Genomic DNA, 23739 nt, shown 5'->3' with positions numbered 1-23739 from the left:
TTCAGCAGCCAGACACCAGGGCTGTCAGAGGAGCCCAGAAGGGGGCAATTCGAATCAGGAAGGCTTTAAGGCAGCACTTTGACAATAAGCACCAGTAATGTATATCTCCGTCAGAGGTGCTCGTTTTCCTAGGACACAATGCTGTCATTTTGGGTCTTATATTCCTGTAAGACAAGGATAATAATGTCTGTGCATGTATTGGTGGTAGTGCCTGCAATCTCAATTTATAGAAAAAAATATAATGGTGATTCACCATTAGAGAACCTTGCTTTTATTGAACAAGAAACAGCACACAAACACACAGATGCCTGATGGGAAAGGAGGAACCACGGAAGGACAGACTTTCACAACTGTGTGTAGCTCCAGCTATCATTGTGAAAGATGTTTGAGGGAGTGGAGTGAAGGGGAAACCAAGAACTCCCAGAAAGTAGAAAGGAATGCGTGGGTGGAACTGGGAGGTGATCATGGAATAGTGTTCTGAACGTGCTGCAGGGGAGGGCAAGAAGATCTGCTCAGTCTGCTGCCCTATTAAGGGCTGCAGCATCTGAGTTTGCTCCTCCTTTACAGTAATCATCCTCTCAGTTGCATCTTTAACAAACGCTTGATTCTCTATTCTGTCCTGCTGTTCAGCTTCCCAGCACTCCTTACATTCCCTCTTTTCTGCACTGCAATATCTCCCAGAACATGTCTTCTTTGCTGCATGTTGGGCACTTTCTTATCTGGCGGAGAGGCTCAGCAGGCGTGCGTGGGGTCTTCCTGAAGGCCACATCTGGTGAAGCACAGGGGACAATGCACAGAAGCGGGATTGTTAAATTCACGCAAAGCACTGAAACGTTTCAGTAAAATATACCTTGTGAAACACGGCAATTACTTTCTCACTGACCCTAGCCAGGCATACATCTCCGTGAACGGCCAAAGCATAGTGAGTGTTGGCGAGGGAGTGGGAGGGACCGAGGAGGGGACGTTGCTCTGTATGGGGAAAAGAACGCACTCTCTATAAGTGTCACAGTGCAGCATTCTATGGAAAAAGTTCTAAAATTCTCCTACACTTTTCCACAGGTGGGAGTCATTCTAGCAGATTGCTACAGGTAAGCAGGGAAACGAGGATACACCTACTCCATGCTCGTGGCTTCTGCCCTGCTCCCTATGCTTCTCACCTATCTGCCACTTTGGTCCCTGCACAAGTGATTGCCAAATGGTGCAAGAAAGTTTTCTACAATGGGGAAAGGAACAAAGCTGCTCTGCCAGGGAACCTTCAGTGGAGGATTACCAAGTACCTCTAGGAAACTTTCCTGGAGATCTCTCTGGAGGATTCTTGTGAGATCTCTGTGTGTATAAACACCATTCTGCTGTACCCATTAGCTGCACAGGGAAATGTCCACCTCATAGAAACACAGCCAGCCTCCCACATTTCTATACCCTGAACCCATCTCCACGCTACACAAGCCACAGCCACTTATCAGGTATCTCATCTCCTGGTTCTTGCTCCCTGGAGAGCGGCTGCTGAGACTGGCTAGACACTTCTGGAATAGAGAACAGTTCCTGGCTGCCTGCCCCACCAGGCGACCCCGCCAGGAGCTGCACATCCTTGTTTAACTCCACCTCTTCATCAATAACTTCGTCCTCCAGGTTAGGTCCTCTTTCTGCCGCCTTCGTTCCCTCCGAAGCATCCACGGGGCTCTTGGCAGTCGAGCTGTCACCGAGGATAGTGTCCAGCTCCTTATAGAATCAGCAGGTCTTAGGTGAAACACTGGAGCAACGGTTTGCCTCCCTTGCCTCACGGTTTGCCTGCCTCAGCTCCTTTATCTTTGCTCTGCACTACAGCATGTCCCAGTCATAGCTCTCTTTGCACAAGCCTTGAGAAATGTGCCAGTAGGTATCCCAATTCCTCTGGCTCAAGCGCAGCTGGGACTGCACAGCCTCCTCTCCCCATATACTGATCAGATCCAACAGCTCCACAGCCGTCCAAGCGGGAGACCGTTTGGTGCAATAACCTGCTATGGTCACCTGGGACGAAGCGATGAGACCTCTCCACACTGAGACAGCAGGAAATTCCCAGGGCTTCTAAGGGTGAGGGGCGGATGGTTCAAACTGCTGACCAGAGTGGTCAGGATGGGCATTGTGGGACACCTCCTGGAGGTCAATTAAAGTGATGAGATCAAGCGTGGTGTCCACACCAGCACTTTGTTGAGAAAAACGTAGAGGAAAAAGATGCAAGTCTCTCGTTGTGGTGGATGTATTTAGTTGCCAAAATGGGGCATTTTTCCAGACAGAAGTTGCATTGCAGCATGTACGCATGCACTATTTAGTCAACAAAAAGCACTTTTTGGTGACAAAACTTGGTAGTATAGACAAGGTCTTAAAAATGTCAGATTTAAACAATCTCTCTTGACTCAACTGCTTTCTAGTCCTGATCATTACTCAGTGACACCTTGTTAACACGCAAAACCTATCCCATAAGATGATTGTTTTAATGCATACTCAAACATTCCTTGCTTACTGCTTCCCTAACAATTGCTGTACTATACTAAAAGGCAATTATGTCTGGAGATAATATTTTATTTTTTATACCTAGCACAGGTACATCTCTACCCCGATACAGCACGACTCAATATAACACAAATTTGGATATAATGCGGTAAAGCAGCGCTCCGGGGGGCGAGGGGAGCCTGCGTACTCCGGTGGATCGAAGCAAGTTCGATCAAACGCAGTTTCACCTATAACGCAGTAAGATTTTTTGGTTCCCAAGCACAGGTAGAGGTGTAGTTTGTGAGAAAAGGCTCTCTCAGCATTCTAACATTCTAAGCACATATTAGTTCACCAAACCTTTTGGGTCTGTTCACAGAGCTAGGGGATGTCTACACTAGAAAGTTAAGGCAACCTATCTTAGGTCGACTTACAACTCATGTCCACACTATCCTCCTTCTGTCAGTGGTATGCATCCTCACCAGGACTGCTTCCATAGACTGGGCTGCCCAACCCCCAGGCTCTCAGCTCCCAGCTCTTTGCTGCAGCTGGGAGCCCATCAGGGAGTACTGCACCCACAGTCTGGATGGCTCCCTGCATGGAGCCAGGAGCCTTAATGCAGCTCCCGGGCTCCCCATGGGGAGCTGGGAGCCTCTGGGCAGGTGCAGCCTGGCTCGGACCTGGGAGTCGGGAGCCCAGGCAACAGCCAGGATGGGGAAGCTGGGACCCGGGACTGGAGGGAGCAGCGTGGTTCAGAACGGGAAGCATGTGGCCTGGCTGGGAGTGGGGAGCCAGGTGGCCAGCCAGGCTTCATGTTGGAGCTGTGAAATTGACAAGAATGACAACCAACAGCGGATATAAGTTGCCCTAACTACACCCACATAAGCCCTATGCCTCTGGTGGAAGTGGAGTTATGTCGTCTGTGTAGTAGGGCACTTACATCGGTGGGGGAAACCGCCTTACGTCAAACTGCCTTACGTCAACTTAACTATGTAGCATAGAGCAAGCCAAAGAATAGGGCCCCGATCCACCAAGGCGCTGAGCACTCTCAGCGTCCACTGACTTCAGCTGGAGATACAAACTCATTGCCTCGCTGGTTCAGGCCCATAATCTAATACAGCTGAGCAGAGGAATAATTGCTAGGAAACATACACTCTCCATACATGCCACTTTTTCTAGAATTCACATCCCCATGCTACCACAAATGAACCAAAACAAGAATACTCATGTGATAGATGTTTTACTCTAGGGGTCAGCAGCAGGAGATTGCAGATGGACTATAGGCCTGTTAACCTACCTGAAAAATTCCTTGTGAATAACATGGCAGAATCCTTCTTTTCAGTCTGTCTCCATAATGGTAAATATGGGACTCTCTCATTGCTGTACTTAAGGTCTGTCCACATTGGCCTTGTCTATAAAAGAAAGTTTAGTATCATTTCTCCAACAGGGCAGCTGAAAACCACTGGCAGCAAGGGTGTATGCACTAGTATAGATAGGGCACAGGTATTTTTACCAACATGTCTTGAAAACCTGCTCCACTGAAGCTTCTTGCCACCATCTTCAAAGTACGACATAACTCTACCTCTCCATCCTTGCAGGAGCGGCGGAAGCACCTGGAAGTGGGGGGTGAGGGGGGAAGGGCACTAGGATTGCCAATCCTCCAGGATTGCCCTGGAGTCTCCAGGAACCACAGATTGATCTTTAGACATTATGTCACATGATGAAACCTCCAGGAATACCTCCAACCAGAACTGGCAACCCTAGCGACCACAAGTACCTGAACAGTGGCCCCACCCCCTGCCATACCACACAGTCAACCCACTCATCCCCAGGTCCCATCCCTTCTCCCTGAGCCCCAGTACAGCACCTTCCCCCTGAGTCCGCATGCTCTGTTCGCTCCTCTCTCCGTTGCTGCTCACCCTTATGGCCAGTAAAAAGTTGGGGGGGGGGGGGAATGGCCCCCTGGCTCCTCCTGTTCCAGCATCCCTGAATCTTGTCTTGTTTCATATCAGTTTTGCCCATTCTGCCTAATGCCAGTGTTGTCTCCGTTTCTTCAGCCTCTCATTCAGACATCTCTATGCTTTGTATGCAATTACATGCATGAAACACCTTTCCTAAGCCTATCTACGGGCCATTACACCTTCTCTGCATTAAGACCCTTCATAGACTCACTTTGGCTGCAACCCCTAAAAAAACAGATGACTAACAGAAGTGTGAGGAGTAACACTGAGTACTTCATATAGTCTATTAGTGAGCATAACCGCTTACTTCTACTCTGACCACTCTACATAGGTGCTGCACCGCTTCCTCGTGTCTGTCTAACTTTAGTTTGTGAGGTCCATGGGGCAAAACAATGCATTGTTTACTGTTGGAAACTGTATTGTGGGTACTTCTGGAAAGACATAAAATAAATAAAAGCACACACAAGCATAATGAAATGTTAGTAATTTTGGAAGTTAGGGGCTCTTGGGATATCTATGACAAAATAGATGAGGCCCAGGAAAGAATTCTGGGCTAATAATAATGAAAATAAAGCACACCAAGCAGTTCAAATGGAAATCAAAAACCTTTTGCAACACATCATGTGTATTTGTTGCTTTTACCTCCTTCATCTAACAGATGTTTGTTATTTGCAATTCTCACAACTGAAGGAGTCAATTGACAAATGGTGGGATTAGAGACATGGGCTGTTAAACTATCTGAAATTCCTTTCAAGTAACATGCCAGAATCCTTGTCTTCAAGGTGGTGGTAAAGAGGCTATGTCTGAAGTGTAAGCTCTTGAAGTCACCACTTAATGACATTCTCCTTTCTAACTTCAGACTGTCAGTAAGAAAGAAAATTGCATTCAGTATCAGCATTTGAGCCCTTTATGGTTTTAAAACCCAAATCAGACAAGGCTTTTAATGTTCACGAAAAGCCTTTAAGCATCTTCCATCGAAAGATTTTGAAACAGTTGTAAACAAAGAAAGGACAGAGGATTTTGGGAATTTCTAGCATCAAGATGGAAGTAGTTCTGAAAGGCATAAATCACAAAACCACATCTTTGTTGTACTGACTTTGCTTTCTTTATCTGGTCACCCTATCAAATAAATTGTTAAGAAGGGAGTAGAAACTGCAAGTTTGAGAGTGATGTGGAGAGCTGTTGCTAGTTTGGGGATTTTATTTAAGTGTGTACTATATTTGCTGCCAGATCAGAGAACATGGAACATATTTTAAAGCAACAAGGACATAATCAAAATAGACATATACCTGGAAAAATTCAGAAAATGAAATGTAAGCTTTTCCACCAAGTACTGACTCTTTGGTAATTTAAGAAAATGAGAAGGGAAAGGAAGGGTTAAATGAAACACCAAAGGGCGTTAAACCAAAATAGCATTGTTCAAAACAGATGGGTTCATGTGAGGATCATTGTTTAATCTTGCATGATTTTTAGTACAACAGCACACACACACAAAAGCAGCATGACTGTAAAACTGTGGTTGATTCTTGATGGTAAGGAAGTAGTTAATTTCTTCTATTCAAGGGCTGAAAAACCTGCCAAAGCAGAAGACCAGGCCTGAAAGATCAAATTACATCTGAGGAGGAGGTGGATGGGGAGAATAAGAAAAGAAAACAAGTATTCTGAACCTCTGCACAGTATTAGACCCAGCAGGGATTAGAGGAACATGGAGAAGCCAATATTTATCCAAGCTATCTCCAGCGCAGTTGAAATGGACTGTAAACATATATGCTGTTCTTCTTCTTATTAAAATATTTTCAGATAGATAGGAACCACCGGCTGTAGCCGGCACCGACAACTATTGTACAAAAATTACTTTTTAAAAATGGTTCGAGTGGTTGAGGATCTCCATCCCCCACCCTCACCCATTTAATTGCTATTCATTTTGTCCTCAAGGTTAAAAAAACAAACACTGGAGGAAATGAAACCAGCAGAGAGCTCTGCTATTAGTTTGCTCAATAGCACTATTACCATGTACACACACAAGAAAGGCAAGTTTAGAAAAGCAATAGCATTTGAAGGGTAGCCTGAGTGATCAAGACAACGTACATATTGATAACGCATCCAGACCTAATCATCAATGGTGCATACCAAGCCCTTGGTCAACACCGGAGGAGCATTAGGAACCTTCTCATTAATTTAAAACAAGTGGTTTTCAAACTCATTGCACCGTGACCCCCTTCCGACAATAAAAATTACTACATGACCCCAGGATGGGGAGCGAAGGCCAAGCCCACCTGAGCCCTGCCACCCCAGCAGCTGGGGGCCAAAGTTCAAGCCCAAGGGCTTCTGCCCTGAGTGGGGGCATGTAACTTGAGTCTTGTGCAGTGGGGCTTGGGCTTCAGCCTTGCTGAGGCCCAGGGCCAACAGCAGCCTTGGCGACCCCATTAAAATGGGGCCCTGACCCACAGTTTGAGAACCCTTGATTTAAACGTTTGGCCACCTCAGGAGGAAATAACCTGGTCAGTGGCCAGTTGCTTGCAAAGAAACGCACTGCATAAACAGCTGTGAGGTTTGAGAAGACTGTGACCGCAATGATAAGCCATTAGGGGCATAGTTGCAGTATGAACATTTCTGTTGCACTTTCTTCATCACCAACTGCTCTGAGACCTCATTGCCTAAATTCCTAACATACAGAAAAAATAAAAATTGTCTATATATTTCCACCTTCCCCGAGCAAATAACCATTTCTAGTGTTGGTTCAATTCTTTGGCCCTGAAGATTCTCAAGGTAAATTAAGTCGCATAGGAATAGACAACTTTATACCTCCAAGTACAGTATGAGCATTTTCATCTATATTTTATGACAGCAAAAGCATGGGTTACAAATAGCTAACAGCAACTTCCAAACACAGGTTCACTGCTTGCCAATATTCCACTCAAAAACAAGGTTACTCACCTTTGTAACTGTTGTTCTTCGAGATGTGTTGCTCATATCCATTCCAGTAGGTGTGCGCGCGCCGCGTGCACGTTCGTCGGAGACTTTTACCCTAGCAACACGCGGTGGGCCGGCAGGGCGCCCCTGGAGTGGCGCCGCCACGGCGCCTGATATATACCCCTGCCGGCTCGACCGCTCCTCAGTTCCTTCTGCCGGCTACTCCGACAGAAGGAAGGAGGGCAGGTGTGGAATGGATACCTGAGCAAACACATCGAAGAACAACAGTTACAAAGTGAGCAACCTTGTTTTCTTCTTCGAGTGCTTGCTCGATATCCACTCCAGTAGGTGATTCCCGAGCCTTACCTAGGCGGTGGGGTCGGAGTGAGACGTTGCGGAAAGCAAGACGCTGAACCGAAGGCGTCGTCGTCTCGAGATTGTTCAACCAGCACATAGTGCGATGTAAAGGTATGCACGGACGACCGGGTAGCCGCCCGCATATGTCCTGGATGGAAGACTTGGGCCAGGAAAGCAGCTGAAGAGGTTTGAATCCGAGTAGAATGGGCGGTGATTCAGCCAATGGGACGTGAGCCAAGTCATAGCACGTCCGAATACAAGATGTTACCCACGATGAAATTCGCTGGGAAGTTATAGGGGAGACCTTTCATACGCTCCGCCACTGCTATGAATAATTGGGCGCGAACGTCTGAAGGCTTTAGTCCTGCTGATGTAGAATGCGAGGGCCCGGCGAACATCCAGGGTGTGTAGCTGCTGGTCCTCGGCGGGATGCGTGCGGCTTCGGAAGAAGACGGCAGAAAAATATCTTGATTAAGATTGAAATGGTGAGACAACCTTCGGAAGGAAGGTTGGGTGTGGTCGTAGCTGCACCTTATCTTTGTGAAAGATGGTGTAAGGTGGGTCTACGACCAACGCACGGAGCTCAGATACGCATTGGCAGAGGTGATAGCTACCAGGAAGGATTTCTTCCATGACAGATAAAGTAAAGAGCAGGTTGCTAACGGCTCAAAAGGGGCCCCATGAGTTAGACAGTACCAGGTTTAGATCCCACGTGGGGAAGGCGGCTTAACCGGAGGGTACAGTCTCTCCAATCCCTTAAGGAATCTAGAAACGATGGGTGTGAAAAGGTGGAAGTACCCGGACTCTCCAGGATGGAACGTGGAGATTGCGGCTAGATGGACCCTAATGGAAGAAGAGGGCTAGGCCCTGGCCCTTGAGATACAACAAGTAGTCGAGAGGACGACAGAGACTGGAACGGCATCAGGGACCATAGAATGCGTGTTGTACACCAGAATGAGAATCGCTTCCACTTTGCGAGATAAGTCGCCCGTGTAGAGGGTTTCCTGCTACCCAAAAGGACCTGTTGAACTCGCGGAGCACTGGCGCTCAGACTCGTTCAACCAGACAGAAGCCACACCGTCAGTGTAGGGACGGGAGGTCTGGGTGACGAAGCCTGCCGAGTCTTGTGTATAAGGTCCTGGTAGGGAGATAGTGATATGGAGGCGCCAGGGACAGGTCGAGCAGCATGGTGTACCAATACTGTCTCGGCCATGCCGGAGCGATCAGATCAGCTTGGCTTGTCCTCTGCAACTTGAGCAGGACCCTGTGGATAAGGGGAAAGGTGGAAATGCATACAGGAGACCCTTTGTCCAGGGAATGAGAAAGCGTCCGATAGGGAGCCCGGGGAGCGGCCCTGGAGGGAGCAGAACATCTGACACTTCCTGTTCTCCTTGGAGGCGAATAGGTCTATCTGGGGAAAAGCCCACCTCGGAAAACAGAAAACAGGACGTCCGGACGGAAGGGACCATTCGTGTGTCAGGAACGAATCAAGTCAGGCGGTCCGCTAGAGTATTCCGGACTCCGGGAGGAAGGAGGCTATCAAGTCGATCGACTGGGCTATACAAAATTCCCACAGTTGTAGGCCTCTTGGCAAAGAGAGTAGATCGTGTTCCTCCTTGCTTGTTTATATAATACATGGCCGTTGTGTTGTCCGTGAAAACGGCAACACAACGGCCCTGTAGCTGCTCGCGAAATGCCTGCACGCCAACCGGACGCCCTTAGTTCGCGGACATTGATGTGGAGCTGGAGTTCTGGTAAGGACCAAAGCCCTTGGTCTGCAGCTGGCCCAGGTGTGCACCCCACCCCAGAGCAGAAGCATCCGTCGTCAGGGATAGCGAGGGCTGAGGCGGCTGGAACGGCCGACCGGCGCACACCAGGGCGGGGTCCAGCCACCAGTTGAGGGAGCCCAGTACGTCAGACGGTATTGTGACTATCATGTCCAGGGCATCCCTGCATGGCCGAAAGACTGAGGCAAGCCAGAGTTGCAGAGGGCGCATGCGTAGTCTCGCATGCTTGTCACAAAAGTGCACGCAGCCATGTGACCGAGGAGAGCGAGGACAGTGTGGGCAGTGGTAGTGAGGAAAGGCGTGGAGCCCCTGAATGAGAGAAACTATCGATGTGAATCTTTGAGGGGGCAACCTGGTTGTTGCTCGATTCGAGTCCAGCAGCGCTCCTATGAATTCTATTTCCTGAGTTGGGAGCAGGATGGATTTGTCTAGATTGATGATCAATCCTAGACGAGAGAACAGGTCTTTGATGAACTGTACGTGCCCGGTCACGCTGGGCCTCGGAAGCCCCTCGAATCAGCCAATCGTCGAGGTGGGGAAAACATGAATGTGGCGACGACGGAGGTAGGCCGCAACTACTGCCATACACTTGGTAAAACACTCGAGGGCGGAAGAGAGACGAAGGGCAAACTGCAAAACTGGTAGTGATAATGGTTCACTACGAAACGAAGAAAACCTCCTGTGCGGTGGGTAGATCGCGATATGAAAATATGCGTCTCATGTTGAGAGCAGCGTACAATCTCCGGGATCTAGGGAAGGAATGATGTTTCCCCAGGCATACCATGCGGAACTTGGAGCTTCCTGATGTATTGTTCAGAGCTTCGCAGGTCTAAGATGGGCGGAGACCGCCTTTCGACTTGGGAATCAGGAAGTACCTGGAATAGAACCCTCTGTCTCTCATGGCCTCTGGAACCTCTCTATGGCCCCAATGGAGGAGGTTCGAAATTCCTGTAGGAGGAGTTGCTCGTGAGGGGGGTCCCTGAAAGAGGGACGAGGAGGGAAGGTGGGAAGGCGGGGAGTCGAAATAACTGGAGACGGTAGCCACCTTCCACCGTGCTGAGGACCCAGCGGTCTGATGTTAGCTGGGACCAGGCAGGAAGAAAGCGGCGAGGCGGTTGGAAAACTGAGCGGGATTCTGGAGAGGAAATCGGTACGGGCTGCTCTCGAGCGCACCTTCAAAGCTAGGTTTCGGTGCCGCTGGTGGTTTGGCAGGGACGGAGCCTGTTACCCCCTTTGAGGGCCAGACTGGGTCTACGAGAGGTCATGCCTCTACGCCTGGAGAAGTCTGTCTCGGCCGAGGTGGGGGGTGAAACCAAATCGGGGCTGGGGACAGGAAGGGCCGTCTTTGGTTTGCGGCGTGTGCATCCCCAAACGAGCGCATTATTACTCGATTGTCTTTAGACTTTGGAGGCGAGGGTCCTGTCTTCTGAGAGAACAGACCCTGGCCGTCAAAGGGTAGGTCCTGTATCTGTACTGGACCTCCGGCGTAACCGGGTGACGCTTGCAGCCACGAAATACGCCTCATAGCGACCCCTGATGCAAGAGTCTAGCTGCAGAGTCTGCTGCATCTAATAGGAGGCCTGAAGGGAGGTGCGCGCCACCTTTTTTCCCTCCTGCAGGAGCGCCGAGACTTCTTGGCGAGAGTCCTGTGGGACAAGGTCAGTAAATTTCCCACTGCCTCCCAAGTGTTAAAACTGTAAATGGCTCAGTAGGCCCTGTTGATTGGCGATGACTCTGAGCTGGAGACCCCAGCACAGTAAATCTTCCTGCCCAGGAGGTCCATGCGCCTGGCCTCTCTAGACTTTGGGCAGGGGCTTTCTTGGCCTCAGGCCGCTCTCGCTCAGTGACTGATTGGACCACCAACGAGCAAGGCGGAGGATGGACATAGAGTATTCGTACCCTGTTGACGGGACATGTATTTGCGCTCACCCCTTTTGCAGTGGCGGCACCGAAGCCGGGGGTCTGCCAGGATTGTATCGGCTCGTGCCAGAGATGCGTACTGAATGAAGGGGAGCGCTACGTGGTGTTGGGGGCCTCACGCGAGAGGATAGTGACCACTGGTCATCCACCTCAGGGACTTCCTCTACGGGTAGGTTGCTATATTTAAAGCAACCCGTCGTAGTAGGTCCTGGTGAGCCCTGAGGTCGATAGGTGCGGGGGATGGCCCTGATGTAGATGTTCCGCCACAGCCTTCGATCCGGGGGAAGAAGAGGAGACTCCGGGATCAAAGGTCTTGAACGAGACTCCTGGTCGAGGGGGCATCTACCAGCCTGGTCAGGTGAGGCGTTCCCGGGCAGGGAGCTGTTCCATAGTGTCCGGAGGTGGTCTACCTTCACCGTGGACCTCAGCGTGCCCTTCGGCTCGGGGGAATTGAGCGAGGCGGTGGACTCGTGACGCCCCTGGCTCTGGTGTAAGTCACGGAGTCCAAAAGGGCCACTGCGCGAAGGCCTTGATTTGTCCGAATCCCCATAAGACGCCGAGTCGCCATGGGAGGAAACGGATGGTTGCGGCTGTTGGCCACGCGGGGCGAGAGTCTGAGATGATCCTCTCTACGGCCAGGTGATTCACTGTCCACGTGGTGCAGGGAACGGTACTTGGAGTCCCAGCTCTGGTGCCTGTGAATGCGACTGGACCTACTCCAAGCGCGGTGCCGGAGGATCGGACCGGTGCCGGGAGAGCGCCGTGCCGAGATCGGCTGCCGCAGACGTGCGGTGCCTGGAGGTCGACCGGTCGCCGGGACCCTCCGTGCGGGACCGGCTTCTTGACGTACGGTGCAGGGAAGCGGGTGCCTAGATCCTGTTAACGGCGCCGCGTAATGCCTCGACGGCGCATCTGGTACGGTGCAGCGTTACGCGCGAGTACGGTCCAAGTACGGTTTGAGAGCGAACGGTACGGGGACCTGCGAGCGGGCCGCGGGATCCGGAGTGATGTGTGCAGACGGGACCGTCCTGCGTGACCTCGACCTTGGAACGAAAGCTTCCACTGGTGACGGGAAGAAGGTCTCACGAGAGCCGGCTTGCCCACGAGATCCTAGTGGGACCCGCACCGGCTGGTGCTGGGGGGGTCGAGCGCAGCTCAGGCTCCGTACATCGCAATGAGCGTCTCGTTGCAGGCTCAGAACCCGTCCTCCGAGGGTTGAAGGCCACAATGAGCTCAACCGCAGCACGCACCGGGGGCCAATAGGCCACGCTTTGACTCGCGCGTCGACCTTTCTGAGGCCGGAAATCAACGACGGTGCCCACAGACCTCGGGATGGAACCGCCGGCACTGAGTCGGTCTGTCACCCTTGCGCGGGAACGTGGTTCTTGTACTGGTGTGCGGGCAACGCGGCTTCCTCGACGGCTCGGGGGCTGGTGTCCCGGCGCGCAGGAGGGCTTACGGCTTCTTGCCTCTCGGAGAGCGCGCAGCGTGCCGGACAAGGAGTTGTTGCCGGAGCACCTGGTTGAGGTGTCTTCTTTGCAGGGCGTTATGATCATGCGGTGCTGAGGAGGCGCTTGTTCCCGTGTCCAGCGGGCGGTGCGAGGACGTGGAGTGAGCGCTTGCCTCATCATGAGCAACTGTTTTAAGGCGGCACGTCCCTCTCTTTCCTGGCATTCGGGGCATTGAACGCCTTATCAAATTTATGCATCTGGTCTCATGTCAGGTTGGAAGTCGCCCAGCCACTTCAGACAGAATCGGTGCGGGTCGCTCGTTGGATCGGGGCACACGGCAAGGCCAGCGACGGTTTTGCAAGGCTCGCGAACCGGGCATGAGCCGGTGCGGCGGGTACGGGGACGGGTTACCGAGATCGCCTACTAACTGAATTACAAACACTACTAAAGAACGCAAAAACTACTACTCTAACTACTATTTAAAGTTGAACTACTATACCAAAATTCAAGAGGATACGACGTGATGCTAGGAGGTGAGAGATAGATTAATCTGCCGCTCCACAGTTTCCAACTCCAAACGACCGACACGGGCGGTAAGAAGGAACTGAGGAGCGGTCGGGCCGGCAGGGGTATATATCAGGCGCCATGGCGGCGCCACTCCAGGGGGCGCCCTGCCGGCCCACCGAGTGTTGCTAGGGTAAAAGTCTCCGATGAACGTGCACGCGGCGCGCGCACACCTACTGGGATGGATATGAGCAAGCACTCGAAGAACTAGTCCTTACACACTAATACACTGTTTGCTGGCAAATCCAACAAGAGTTAAGAACACACACATTGCTAATTTTAGCAAATTTCAATTTCTCTTCTATCTTCTATCTTCAAAAATCCCACAAACAGTTCATCAGTATCTGGAGACTTGACGGTAAAAAGTAAATCACAAGGACCGTTATTCTCTTGGGCCCCAATCCTCCAAAGGCTCACACCTGGGTATACAGTTACTCCCACATGGAGTAACATTATCCCTGGACAGAAGCCTTTCAGACCAGGGACTATATATTTTCTAACTTTTTATGAGGATTGCAAAATGACTTCCTTTATAAGTCAGTGCTTTCCAACCAGAAACTCATGGCTGAGATAAGCCTTTAATTGAGGTGTGTGTACATTCTATGAGAAAACAGAGGTGAGTTTACAACCATCCTGATTTCGAGTTTTTTTTCCAAGTGACTTTTTTTTTTAAAAAAAAAAAACACACAGTATATATTTTGTCTCAGACTCCCACAGATTTACTTATAAAATCTCAGTTCACCTGAAGAGTTAATTACTCATTATTTCCCGTTTGAGAAAATGAATAAATACCCCTAAAGGAAAAAGGTTCCAGTTAAATAGACTTGCCTGTGGCTATGCTCTCCTTCATATATTTCAATATTTTATTTTGTTGGCTGGAGACAATACAAATGTTGTAGGATTCATGCTGGGAATGTGCAGTAGGGGCAGGACTAGTATTTCACTTTGACCGGTAATGTTACTGAGACTGTAGCTAAATGGGGGAAATTTGAGAAAAACAGCAGCTACTTTATTGTCAAAGGCAAATAGCAAAAAGGGACAACTCTTGTTCACGTGCAAACTGGGGCACTGGTGCGGAAGAACAACTGTCCACCATGCTCCCTTATTACTTAGTGGATTGGCACAAGGGATGCAGTTCAAATGTGGAAAAATGAACCAATGAAAATAAAAATCAAGAGAACACACTTTAAATCTCTAAACAAAGCTTCACTGGAGAAAAATACAGGGCTAATTTGCTGTCTTTTGCAAAAGTAAACTCATCCTGTCTAGCATTGTTTTCTGTGCGATGCACTGTTAAAAATGAAACAGAGGTCCAATATAGACATAACTGGGAAAAGTTCTTTAATTAATCTCTCTCCAGGATGAGTTTCTTTGCTGGGAGTGGGTACGCTTTTGATTTTAGATGTAGAAAAATTGCACAAGGGCAAGCAGTATGTCCACTTAACATCTTAACTATACAGAAAATAAGGCAGAGAAAGAAAGAATAAGAAAGGCAAGGACAAATTGGGGAGGCGGGTATCAACATTCCTGATCTCTGGAGAGTCAGAACTCTGTATTCCAGCTCACGAGGAATATGAGATTCTTTTCTTTAACACTCTTTCTTTTACCTACCTGTCCACCATTAATTAGACCCATTCACAGGGCAGATCTGTTACATGTGGTCAGAGGTTTACAGCAGTTGGTATGAATAAAGATAGTAGATTCTTCCGGTCCACATTGTACACAGAAAATAAAGCAAAGTATAGAAGCATAAATGAATGGCAACATCAGGCACCCCAGAGGTTATCTGACTCTGCTCCCATGCTGGCCTAACAATAGTTGCCAAATCTTACATTTTAGACTCAATGGAGTAACTTGATGGTTTCCAAGAGAAGCAGATTTTTTAAATCTTACACAAGTAATTAAACAAACTAGTCAAGTAAAATGCCTAAATCATTGTTCTGAATACCTGATTCATAGATGCATTGTTCTGGATACCTGATTCACAGATTTACAGTAATCAAGTATTCAGAACAATGCATCTAGGCATTTTCCCTGACTAGTTTATTTCTAATTACTTGTGTAAGATTTCAAAAATCTGCTTTTTTAGAAACCATCAAGTGACTCAATCGAGACCAAAATGTACAGCTGTGATGCACTTATTTTTGGTGACATTTAATAATTCATTCTTTTAAAAAATAGTCTAGTGAAGCTAACCTTCGAATACACGAGTGCAATGCTCTCTTCCTGAATTCATGGGCAGCCATCTTCAAACCAAGGTGTTTACATAGGTGACCTAAATCCATTCCCCTCAATGGTGAGGAGCTGATTTTTAAACAACCAATTATATGCAAATAGTATTAACTACGTTGCTGCTGATAATTTTAGTAGAAATTCCCAGCTACTGTGCTTATCCAGAATGGCTGGATATCCCGAAAATTAGAGATGGAAAAGGCCCATTAGTTCTACAGTATACAACCCACAAAGGAGAGAGTAGGTACGAAGTATATGAGACTTCCTGATTTTGTTCAGCCTGTCTAGCACACTTAGGGATTGCTGCAGCAGGCAGATAGAGAAGCTGTTCTGAAACTCAGCAATGACCACCGCTCTGTACAGGGACAGCTCTAGACATTTTGCCACCCCAACCACGGCATCATGCCCTGGGGGGCGCTCTGCCAGTCGCCAGTCCCACGGCTCCACCAGCGGACCCTCCGCAAGCACACCTGCGGGAGGTCCACCGAAGCCGCGGGACCAGCGGACCCTCCACAAGCATGTTGCCAAAGGCACCCTGCCTGCCGCCCTCCTGGCGACCGGCAGAGCGCCCCCCGCGGCATGCCGCCCCAAGCACACGCTTGGCATGCTGGGGCCTGGAGCCGCTCCTGGCTCTGTAGGACTCCCCCTCTCTGCCAGTCTGAAGCTACTTCCTGGCTTTCACATAGCTGAGAAAATATTATTTTCCAATATTTAAAAATACTGGACTTCAAAGTAGGGAACCTTTACCTGCTGCAGCTGAAGGAAGCAAGGAAGCATGGACCTTTGAATGCAGCTGCCAGCACCCTGCTTGTAGATTTGCCCACAAATCCTACAGAAACATGAGACTGATAGTGTCTGCTATATGAACCGACTAAGAAGGATTAAGACTCATTTGATCAACCGTTCAGAGAATTTCAAGGGGATAAAACATTTGTGGTGTTTACAGACCTACTTCCATCTGACTCACAAGAAGCTGCATCCAAAGTTCAGCTAGAATTGAGTGACTTACGTTGCTCCAATCCAAGTATGGTGAAGGAAATTGCTTGAATTTCTAGAGAGCTGTGTGACTGAAATCCAGATCTGTGCGAGGGCTGCTATTTATTAAAACCTCGTTGGAAGTACTTATATATGAGAGACCTGTTTTCAAATGAGGAGTGCCACCTGCAACTATCCCTGCAGATATTGTCTAAAAGTTTCATATATATGACAATTCCATAAATAAATGCATGGCTTTTTTCCAAATCTCATCAAAATACAATGTATATTTATTCTAGTTTTTATGCCAGTGACATGAAACTCTGGTAAACTGCAGAAACTCATTTCTGGAAAGGCTGTAAACCACTAGTGTATGCTTTCATTAATGCTTTCTTGCTGTTCTTAACATGTATCATCTATACTACATCCTTAAAAGGCTATCACAAATCCAGGTATACGGACAAATGAGCCTACAGATTTTAACTACTGGTGGGACAGACGTGCATCAGGCATATTTGGCTTTTTAAACAGTTAATTTAGTTCTGAACATGTTAAAAAATTAGCATAGCACACAATGGGTCAGGTCTTCAGCAGCACTGGGGTAGCTTTGTGAAGCATTGTAGATGCAAAACTGCACTAATGGTGTCTTTGTCCCCCTGGATAACTCCCTCTGCGTAGGGGAATCCTCCAATGACAGAGCTGCCATAATGGCTCTTACACCACCCCGTCTGTAGTTGATGAAACAGAAAGGCTGCTGGAAGGGGGAGAACCAAGAGTGTCCCTATATTCCCGCAATCTACAGCTACTGAAACAGAGGCTCTGGGAACTAACCCAGCACAGCTTGCCATCGGAAGGACAGCACACAAAGGTGGCTTAAGGCCTCCTCTGCACAACTTCCACCCCTAAACTGCAATACACACTCCTTGACTGTAGCTCAAGAACTGTCTGGGTGCGTCGAATCCCCCCCACCCAAAACACACACTTGTCTTAAGTTCTCTTCCAAAGCCAAACATCTGGAGTGCTCAGAATAATGTTCTGTCAAGTTAACGCCACTGGATAGCAATAGATTGCAAGCATTCAATTTAACCATGACAAGCAGAGAGAAACACGGACTTCTATCAGGAAAACTGATTCTTTATAATTCTCTCACCTTTCATTTCTTCCATTAAGAATGATCTTTAAAATGTTCTCAAAAATACATTGTTCAGTGCATTGTGAAGCTGAGTGTATTCATCTCCCTGCCAACATGCTACAAAAGGATGGATATTTATCATGCTTTTCCTGAGTGTCTGAAGAAATGACAGAGAGCAGTGTAACCCGTGCAATGTGGGGCTACAAAGCAGTTTCTAATTACACATCAACTTTTACTATTTCGGCTTTAATAGCGTGGCTTTACTGCAAATACAATTGCTTATTTTGAATCTCGTGCCTGAGTTTACAGGCCCCTTCTTTCCAGTGCCACACAATCCCTCTAGTAAGGATGGTTTGCAAGTTTTACATAGCATTTAAAGCCCAACGTTACGATACAGATTTAACATTGGGTCATATAATGACTCACTGTACTTTAGTTCCACTATGTGCAAAGTCCAACTGGGCACATTGTCTCAAGGTATTCCTGGGAAAAGAAAAAAATACAACATTATGAAGAAATAAAGTTCTGAGTTACACCAACAAAAGTGAGGAAATCCAGAGTTAAGGACAACTGCTCTGTTAAGCCTCAGGTCTGGATTTCCTTGCTATGGTGGTTCAGCTCAGATCCTTTACAAGACTGTACACCTGGAAGATGTCCAGAGGATTTTCATACAGTGACATCCAGTACATCTTAAGGGAGATTTATTAAGGGTGCCAGGTGATCCCATTTCAAAAACATTCCGCCTAAGGAATAGGAGAGGACGGAGAACAGAAATTTACTAGAAAACTCCTGGAGCTCTGGAGTCAAGGAGGGATGAAGCCAGCACTTTGCCTAGTGTGCGCTGATGAAAATTGTTGGAGATCTGAATAAAAAGCATTTAAATCATGTAACATACCATTTATGTTTTTAACCTGATCTAACAAAAAAGGGAAATGTTTGCAGATTTAAGTGATATATCATTTAAAAAAAAATCACACCTGCACTGAATCCTTACATAGTCAGCTGGCACCTTCACAGGATTATTGTGAAGATTAGCTAGGTTGTTTGTAAAAAGTTGGAGAGTTTGGCTCTTTGTTGCCCAGATTGTCAATCCCCAAATAGGACATGGTTTTAAGAAAAATAGATTTATGAAATAAGCATAAAACTAGGAGTCAAGTGACCTGGGTTCTATTCCCAGCTCTGCACAGACTTCCTGTGTGCCTTTAAGCAAATCAATTGCCCTCTCCGTTTCATTAACAACTGTTAAAGTGCTTTGAAATCCATGGAGGCAAGGCGTTATAGGCTCGTGAAGCATTAGAAATATTAACTATTGCACTACATGCCAGGTTCCAGCTGAAAGAAAACTTTCTGCTATCTACTTCTCAAATGGAATTTTTATTTTTAAAAAGTTAACATACTTCTTGCCACGGCTACGTGACTATGACACAGAAGAGGACATAAAGAACAATAAGAGCTTAAATGAATTATGTTGAAACAAACACTGCATACGCTTCAAAAAGCCTACAGATTTATAAATTGCAGCAGACAATCAGAGGATCCGAAATCCAAGGATAACTGCCTATTTCTCTCATGAAAATGCTTCTTTTGTATCTAAAGAGGGAGGGAAGATTTTCATATGTAAAAACCCCTAGAAAACAATGTCATGGGAAAAAGTGGAAATCAGATATATTAAACTTCAGATAGCAAGCTGTTCTATATAAATGTATTGGGCTCTCCAAGGTCTGAATTTGATAAACATACGCTGAGGACTAAAAAGAAATTTGGTGGACTTTGTACTGTAATGACAACTGCTCTAGCCCACTTCATTCTTGAAGATTTCAGGAAGTCAATTAAATGGCAACCAGTTAATTGGAAAATACAAAGGCTTCCACAAATGCTTGTCAATATTGATTTCACAATGCCCTTTTCAAAGTCTGCTCTCTTCATGTTTGCTTTTTCTTATGATATTATAAGAAGCTAGAACAGCTATGAGGAACAGCCTATTCTGAACCCACTTCCAGCAACAGGGTTTGTTTAAACAAAATGTATTAAGTGAAACCAGCTGTATTAAGGGTCAATGCCATCTGAGACTGGATGCTGAAAACTAGCTGGATTACAACATTTGGATAATTATCCCTTGCTTTTAACATGAATAATAGCTGTATGGTGGCACACTGCCAGGTATCCCATAATGCCTTACCATACGATTTCTTGCCACACTCCTCTGTAGCAGCTGGCATTGGCCGCTGTTAGAGAAAGATACACCACTGCTCTGATCCACTATAACAATTCTTACGTTTATTACTCTGTAGAATCTCTTCACAATGGACGTCGTCAAGCCTCAGATATTAAGGGCTGGTCTACACTGACAATGTACATCAGAGTAGCTATGCCCCTTAGAGGTGTGAAAAATCCAACCTAACCCCCAGCACAGAGAGTGCTAGGTCGACAGAAGAATTCTTCCGTCGACCTAGCTACTGCCTCTCAGGGAGATGGATTAACTACAGCAATGGGAGAACCCCTCCAGTTGCTGTAGTGAGTGTCTAGACTGTAGGGCTACAGTGGTGCAGCTGCAGAGCAGGAATTGAGCCACTGTAGCATTTTAAAGATATAAAAAATTTATTAAAGTTAATGTTTAAAATTAAATATACATAAGTTAAGAGGGAAGATACTGTACATCTGGGGTGGGGCTTGAGTTATGAGGGATTGCAGGTATCTGTTGCAAGGATGAAGAGATACATACACATCACATAACCAGCATAGACCCAGATTGGGTGTGGGATTTTTTTGAGCATCAGTGGATAAGTGGGCTCGGGTATTAAGAGTCCAAGTCAGTACTGGTGTAGCAAATAAGTACATGGGTGGGGTGCATCCCTTGGTTTGTCAGGGTAGGAAGAGGGTTATTTCCCTGGTCTGCGGTCTCTATCATCAGTGTGGTATTGACGGCGTTATATACACCTTAAGCTATCCAAATATTTACCTGCACAATACTAATGGTGACCCAAGAACCACTGACCGAAGAGTGGCAAAGTTACTATCCATAGGAAATTCTCCAAGTTCTTGCCTATTACAGCAGGGCTTCCTATTGGCAACTGCATCTGTACATACCCCGAGTCCTGTGATCTGGAGCAGATAATGTCCAATTAACTTAAAAAGTATTTCTGTATGGCTCCCAATGCAGTCAGACTGTAATCAAGCACTGCAGCTGTGAAGAGAGAACCATTAATCATTTCACTCGGGAAACCAAGTAAGGATGACGACGGAAATGAAAGCTGTGATTCATTTGTTTTCACCAAAAACTCCTGCAAAGGGGAGGCCAGGAGAATACCCATATTTTTACATTTACATGCCAACATGTTTTAAGGCCAGAAGATTTTTAAGCAGAGATATATTTAATGGATCCAACATAAATCCAAGCATCAACCATCAAAGTCAAATGGCACAGCTATGATGTAATGAAATAGCTTTGATTAACATGAGGTCAGATTTGACATTTGGCTTTACGTGTAAGAAAAACCTTTCACAGAAGGTGCAAAAGTATATTTCAATTACTTATATAAATCTCAATTTATACATTTTTAATTTCTGCTCCAAAAATATAAAAAAGTCATATAGAGCTACATATGCACTCCTGCACTCCAGATCACTCCTCAGTCAAAATGAGCAATTAAGGTTGTATGATTATATGAATTCAGCATGACAGTTAAACCCGGTCTCTGATGTACACACATTCCAATATGAAAGTACAATCACAAAACTGATAGTATGTTTTTCGTAATGTTGATAACACAGTATAAGCACAGAGATTGGTATATCCAAAAGAGAGTATCTGTACATTTGATAGGACAGGGATAAACATTTGAAATGGACAAAGATTCAGAGAATCAATGATGACAGAAAAACTATAAAGCCCAGCAAGTAGAAATTTAATTGTTTTATTAGAGAGAGAGGGAGAGGGAGAGGAAGAGGGAGAGGGAGAGAGAGAGAGGTCACCTGCCAGGTACTCAGAAGAGGTGGGATTTGAAACGAGTTAAGGACAGAGGGACTGTGGCAAAACACGAGGTTTAGAAATAAGTCTAGTCTAGTTTTAGATAGGTATGGGGAGTGAGCCAGAAAATATGTTTATGAATTTAAGGGGCAGAGGGGAAATATCTGTCTGTGAAACTCCTATGAAATGCACATCACCTTCATATCTAGGTATTAAGGGTCTACCATTTACACGGGATTTTTAAAGGTGCCTAAAGGAGTTTGGAGTCCAAATACCATGGTTAACTCCCTTAAGCTCCCTGAAGTTCTAAGTCTTATTTAACAAGGACCAAAGCTTCCACTAAGTTCTCTCTCTGCTCCTCAGAGAGCTGGGGGGTTTGTGTTTTGGAAAGAAGTTATTCTGTTCTGGAGGAAGGCTTTGCCAATAACGCCTTACATTTTGATCTGAACAGTCAGACTTGATCTCACTCTGATCTCCAGCAAAATTTCAACTGATGGACTTGTACCAAGAATAGCCTTCCCCAACAGCGAAAGAGCCTTACTCTTGACATGACCCAAGAACCTCTTGATGCCAGTTGACAGACTGCACAGGGATACAGAAATCCCCGGGATCTGGCATCTACCTTCTAGTCCACTGAAGAATGGCAAGTAAGATCTCTAACGAAAGCCTGCGTCACGCTCATCATCATAATCACTGCAAGATGTCTGTACAGAAAATATACGAAGAGAGGTATTCAGACTAAAAATTATGTTCTTTAGGTTAGTGAGTTAAGGCAAGTGACTGAAAGGCGATCCACACATCCAGTCAGGCAGGTAGGAAGAGATGTTCATCCCACTCTAGCAGGTCATGTGGACATTAAGTATTGTATGGTTCACAATGGATGTCCATTTATAATCTTAACAAAATGCTAATCAGTAGATTGCTGGGCTGGAGGAACAAACACAAACAGTAGGGGTTATCCTGTTTAGGGGGTGCAGATGAACCCCCAGTTATTCCTTCAGTCTGTGAGGACAAGCTGCCAGGAAGCTTGATCTTAAATGAGACGGGATGTCAGCCAAACTGGTTGAAAACACTGGATATGATATAAGCATCTGGCAGAAGATAGAATACCTTGCTAGTTAAGTTTAAGGTCTAGAAAGCATACTGTGATTCTGTCGTGTGTGTCCCCAATATTCTTAACTTCCTATCACTTAAATATCTGTGCTTTGATAATACATTTATTTTGCTTTTTCTCCCCACCCCCCCCCACCCCATATAGATATATGCTGTGTTAAGTTGAGTGACGATCCTAAGTTGAATCTTGCAAGCTGGGGTATAATATTCCTTGGGAGCAGCAAATCAGAGTTCCGAGAGCGTTCATTGCAACAGTGGTTGAGCACTTCAGAGGGATTCTCAGAGGACCATGGGATTGGTAAATCTTTATCACTAACCTGTACACAGACAATGAGGCCTCTGGAGGGCTGAAAGGTAGTGCTTGTGTTGCCAGAGGCTGCTGGTTTCAGGGAGCTGATCCACAGAAAACAGAGACAACACTTCCTCATGCTAAACACAGGTGGTAGCAAGGTGCCTCATACCCCTACATACTCTGGGAAGCAACACACTTGGAGTTTTCCATCATCTCCATGGGTTGGAACAGTCTCAGTGGGCTGTGGATAATGAGGTGGACTCAATATGGGCCTTGTAAATTAGGAAAAGGGCTCTGAATTTGGATTTTAAATTAATAGGGAGCCAGTGGGATTTGTGGAGCAACATGTGATATGTCTGCTTTTGTTGCTTAAGTGGAGGGCAACTTGTGTGCTGCCCCAGCCACAATCTCCACATGAGGCTTTTAATAATCTGTGACCTGATGTCCAAGGTCAGTGGTGAGGTCAGAATACTGGCAATTTACAAACTGTTTGCCCTTCCTATCATAAGAGGACCTCACAGATCCACACTTTGCTAATCAACAGATACCATAATTTGCACCTGGAAAGACTGCAGGCTCTCCCCACTTATCAAAGATTTAGCAGCAGCA

At 46.7% G+C, this 23739-nt stretch overlaps 1 protein-coding gene across 6 annotated transcripts in view; it reads right to left on the bottom strand.

The window, feature by feature from the left end:
- Positions 1–23739, bottom strand: part of ABL1 (ABL proto-oncogene 1, non-receptor tyrosine kinase) — a 126756-nt gene that overhangs the window by 50868 nt on the left and 52149 nt on the right. Inside the window, exons 2-4 of one of the 6 annotated variants that reach the window (XM_032797665.2) lie at positions 20846–20942; positions 16399–16480; positions 3764–3878 (exon numbers count right to left, since the gene is read on the bottom strand). The exons of 3 other annotated variants lie outside the window; for them this stretch is intronic. In XM_032797665.2, the coding sequence (XP_032653556.1) occupies positions 3764–3878; positions 16399–16428 (145 nt within the window). In that variant the 5' untranslated portion in view covers positions 16429–16480; positions 20846–20942. The remainder of the gene's footprint in view (positions 1–3763; positions 3879–16398; positions 16481–20845; positions 20943–23739) is intronic. 2 more of the 6 variants (XM_032797667.2, XM_032797664.2) reach the window with 2 other exon arrangements.

The sequence above is a fragment of the Chelonoidis abingdonii genome, chromosome 24 (genome assembly GCF_003597395.2).
Source record: "Chelonoidis abingdonii isolate Lonesome George chromosome 24, CheloAbing_2.0, whole genome shotgun sequence".
NCBI classification, from domain to species: domain Eukaryota; kingdom Metazoa; phylum Chordata; order Testudines; family Testudinidae; genus Chelonoidis; species Chelonoidis abingdonii.
The sequence above is the reverse complement of the archived record's forward strand: the minus strand, read 5'-3'. Positions and strand labels throughout refer to the sequence as shown.